At 49.8% G+C, this 4,185-nt stretch overlaps 1 protein-coding gene across 1 annotated transcript in view; it reads left to right on the top strand.

Moving 5' to 3' along the window:
* PRKCH (protein kinase C, eta) overlaps positions 1-2,439 on the top strand; it is a gene marked incomplete at its 5' end in the record, with an annotated part of 117,704 nt that extends 115,265 nt beyond the window's left edge. The window contains 2 exons of the mRNA XM_010141560.1: positions 89-232; positions 1,643-2,439. Of these exons, the coding sequence (XP_010139862.1) occupies positions 89-232; positions 1,643-1,789 (291 nt within the window). The remainder of the gene's footprint in view (positions 1-88; positions 233-1,642) is intronic.
* Positions 2,440-4,185: the final 1,746 nt, after the last annotated feature.

Genomic DNA, 4,185 nt, shown 5'->3' with positions numbered 1-4,185 from the left:
AGGACAAGCTTTTGTGTGACTGCTAATAGGTCCCTCTCCCGTGGCCCTGCCGGATGGGAGGAAACAAACAGCCCTTTTTGTTTTGCAGTTCATGACGAAGAACCCCAACATGCGGCTGGGCAGCCCGGGGCTGGGTGGCGAGAGCGCGATTCTGCGGCACCCCTACTTCAAAGACCTGGACTGGGACCTGCTCAACCAGCGTCAGATGGAGCCACCGTTCAGGCCCCGAATTGTACGTGGGAAGGAGGGTGGGAGGAAGGGATCCCGTTTTTTTTTCCCTTCTGGGCTCTTTATTCCCATGAGATGGGAAAGGAGGTAAGGGAAGGGCAACCTTGACATGAAAGACCTGGCCCAGGAGCCAGGAGGTGAGGTTTCTGGTCTCGGTTTGGCTGCTGGATGGCCACCTAATGTCGTACAGGCCACTTTTTGACTCCATGCTGGGTTTTCAAGGGCAGCTCAGCCAAAAGATGCAGGTTTGTAAAAGCAGCTGCAGCAGAACTAGGCACCTCACTACCCTTTGCCTTGCCCCAAATATAAACAGGTAGATAATCCTCATTCTGAGCACTCCACCTACCTCTCCACGATGGGGCTGTCTCTCTTTTGTCTCTCTCTCTCCAGCACCCAGCAGAGCGTTCCCCACTCAGCCCGCTGTCAGCCCAGTGGTTCCAACAGCAGACAGGCTGCAGAGCGGGCAGTGTTGCCCCTTTTCCCCGTGGTGCCACACAGCCCCGAGGACGCTCTCCATGGCAAGCCTTTCCAAGGTTGTCTCTGTGGCTTCCTTGCCTTTGAAATTGTCACTTGGAGTGGCTTTGTCTCATGCTGTGGTCACTCTGCAAACTCATAGTGGCAGTGGTCGACCCAGTCCTGCTCCGTTAAGCTCGCTGGCTGCAGGATCAGGCGTTTGCGGGAGCTGTGACAGCTCAAGATCAGGCTCTTGAGTTTCTTGACCTCAATCAAAGGCTAAGGGAGCCTCTTCAGCCCCCATGAGCTGGACAGAATCTGGGAATGCTAGACTTCAGTGTCAATAAAACATCTTGTTCTGGATGCAGGAAACACACACACCTTGTCAAACTCTGCCACAAACCCCGTTTGTGTGTGTGCATTGTAAACAGTCCCACTCTGCGGCGCACAGCAAGGAATCCAGCACCTGGAGGGAAGCCATTTATCTTCCTGGCCCGGCAATTCATTATTGTGCAAGTTTAATGGCTCACACAGAGAGGAGCGCACGTTCCCCCCTCCCAAAACCCGGCTGAGACACTCTGCAGATAAGGAGGGACTGTGTGGAGTCAGCTAATTGGAAACTCGGGCTGATAACGGCTTGGAGCGGCTGGGTCTGTGCTGCCATTTGAGGAAAGGAGCTGATTGATGTGCCCTGCCCTGCCGTGTCCGAGCAGGCAGCCCATCAGAGGTGGTGTCAGTTAAATCAGAGGGGAGTTTGCCTGTCAGAAGCCTGCGGAGGCTCTAAAAGGGTTTCCTTTGTAAGAGGCTCTGTGGGGGCACTCAGCTGCTCCAGTCTAGCCCCAGACAAAGCTTTCAGTAAGCTCAGCCTGGGTTATGGAGGTGACGGTTCACTGCCCTCGAGACTGCGCTAAAGATGATACAACTTTTGACATCTCTTTCCTTTGTCTTTTCCATTTGACAGAAATCCAAAGATGACGTGAGCAACTTTGATCCAGATTTTATAAAAGAGGAGCCCATTCTGACTCCCATTGAAGAAGGAATCCTTCCGATGATAAACCAAGATGAATTCAGAAACTTCTCATTCACAAGCCCGGAACTGCAGCAATAGCCACAGCTCTGGGGAAGGGCTGCCGAGAGGACTGGGGGAAAATGAAATGAAAACCAAGTTTACCAGAAAATTCATTCTCAAGGAGTAACAGTGCACTGACTTCACGCGATACAGCAGCACCGTGTCAACGTTACCTTAATGTGAAATCGAAACCTTCCTGTGTTTGTAGGATTTACCAGCTCTTGGATCAAATATGACAGGGGTGGAGCAACCGTGGTACTGTAAATAGCTGATGCAGACAGAGAATTGAACGCTGAGCTAGTTGGCTCAGCCTGAGTGTCACCGCTTGCAGTGGATTCGAGCAGTCGGTGTGAGCATGAAACAAGTGTCTTGCAGCTCTGAGCCAAACAGACTTGTTACAATTCTGATTGTTTGCAAGACTATGTTGAGGAGTCCCAACACTGCCCGGCATTTTTGAGCCGAGATCCAGCATCCCGTGGCCTGACTGAACCAGATGTTCCTACTGACTTTACCCGTTCCTGCAGTATTTATTTCTTTCCAAAGGACAAATGGCTGTCTTTGCCTCTGTTTGGGTTTCCACGTGAAATATTTCATTGTGCTGACTAGCAGAAGGAAAAAACCAAATGCCCTGTGCCCCACACAGATTCTTCCAAATCAGAGGGAAGTCACGTGCTCGTAGTGTTTTACCGTTTGTGCGATATGAAAAGTTTTAGTGTTTGCATTCTGTGAAATGCCTTTTAACATCATGCATCTTCAATGCTCCTTTCTTTGCCTCACAGCTGTTATGAACTATATTGTAACTTGTAAAACCTTACCGTTTGTTTAGGCCCGTTCTATTTAATTACGCTCTACAGAGCCCCTTTTGTGGGTTTGGTGCCTCATTAAAATGTTGATCCAAAGTGGTGGCGCTGGAATTATTTGTAGCATTATTGTAATGGAAACCACAGAGATGGCAAACTGCTTGAAAGCAGAGTTACTGGCCAACACATGACATAACAGGGCAACTTCTTCCCATGAGAACGACAAACCTTATCTGAGAAACAGGGTGATTTGGTTTGGTTTGGAACTAAGGGCTTATTATTCACAGGGCATGTCTTATCAGTTGCAGCCTCAATCCTCTGCTACGGGTACACTGAGACAATTTTTCAGTGCAGTTTGTAGAAACAGATGCTCTTGGAGATGGCTTTGTGCAGTCTCTGCGCTTCTGGAAGTTGGATGATTTTTCTGTGGCTCCGTGGCACGCCTTTGCACTCTGCGCCACTCTCAAAGCCGTGTGTCAGGATTGTAGCTTCTGCTTTGGGCAGATACGAATTCCTGGAGAAAAAGGATTTCCAGCCTCTTGCAAAACTGATGATATTTGTAGAGTGCTGGTCACATGCTTCAACTTGAGAGAGGGATGAGGTGCCTCAGAGAGGGTCACTTCTGCACAGACCTTGCACCGCTGTAAGTGATGGTGATGCTGAGGAGTATAAGCCTTTGTCAAGGAAATTCCACAGGCCCAACCCCCGTTACAGCACAGACCCGTGAGTGTGGATGTGCTCACCCTCTGTGAGACCAAGGTAAAGACAAGGCATCAAAGCTGAGATCTGCGCACGAGTGATACCCTTTCCCACCCAAGCCCACTCTACTTGGCTGAGTCCTTTTTACTTCCACCCCTAACCCATCTGCTGAACTGTTTGGCGGGAGGGGCACAGGTTCAGTTCCCCTTGGACTCTTCTTGGTTTTGTGCTTGTGTATTATAGCAGTTCTCCTCCTTCCCTTCTTACATCTCCTCTTTTAAGTAAGCATGGCTTCATCCTGTGGTCTTCCCTCCCTTCCACGGACATCTTCCGGCCGCATGGCAGCCAGTCAGCCTCTCCTCTCTTCGCTAGTCTATAGATATCAGCTCCTTTAAAGCGCGGCAGGAGAGGAGGAAAGACAGGTTGTGTCATGGAAGTGGGAGAAGGAAGAGTGGATATCCAGAAAAATGATCCAAGAACCAGTCATGCAGGCTGGCTTGAATTGCTTTCCCATAAAGGAAGAAACGGGACAGGGATGAAAGCATTTGCATGAGGGGGACACTGTGCCATCTTATTCGCATGTGAATTAAACATCGTGTTCACTGTCTGGTGCAGACATGACCCTAGGCAACTCCTCACACAGTTTCCCCCCAGTTTCCCACCATTATGACTGCAGCAGCGCTCACTTGGCAAGGGGCAAGTGCAGCTAAGATGGCCACCGAGAGCGGGAGCACCAAAACTGTCTGCGAATTTTGCGTTGACAGGTTTTCGACTCTCCCACTGTCGAGGATTATGAACAACAATCAGCTGCTTCCTTGGAGATCTGCGCAGGAGAACAGTAAGTGATACACGTTTTTGCCAGTGTGTTGGTACCATCTCAGTGTTTCATTGGTTCTGTTAGTTCTTGGGGCTCTGGAGAACTTCTGGAATCATTCT

Source organism: Buceros rhinoceros, unplaced genomic scaffold (genome assembly GCF_000710305.1).
Source record: "Buceros rhinoceros silvestris isolate BGI_N320 unplaced genomic scaffold, ASM71030v1 scaffold7790, whole genome shotgun sequence".
Taxonomy (NCBI): Eukaryota; Metazoa; Chordata; class Aves; order Bucerotiformes; family Bucerotidae; genus Buceros; species Buceros rhinoceros.
Note: the sequence above shows the minus strand (reverse complement) of the source record. Positions and strands in the feature narration are given on the sequence as shown.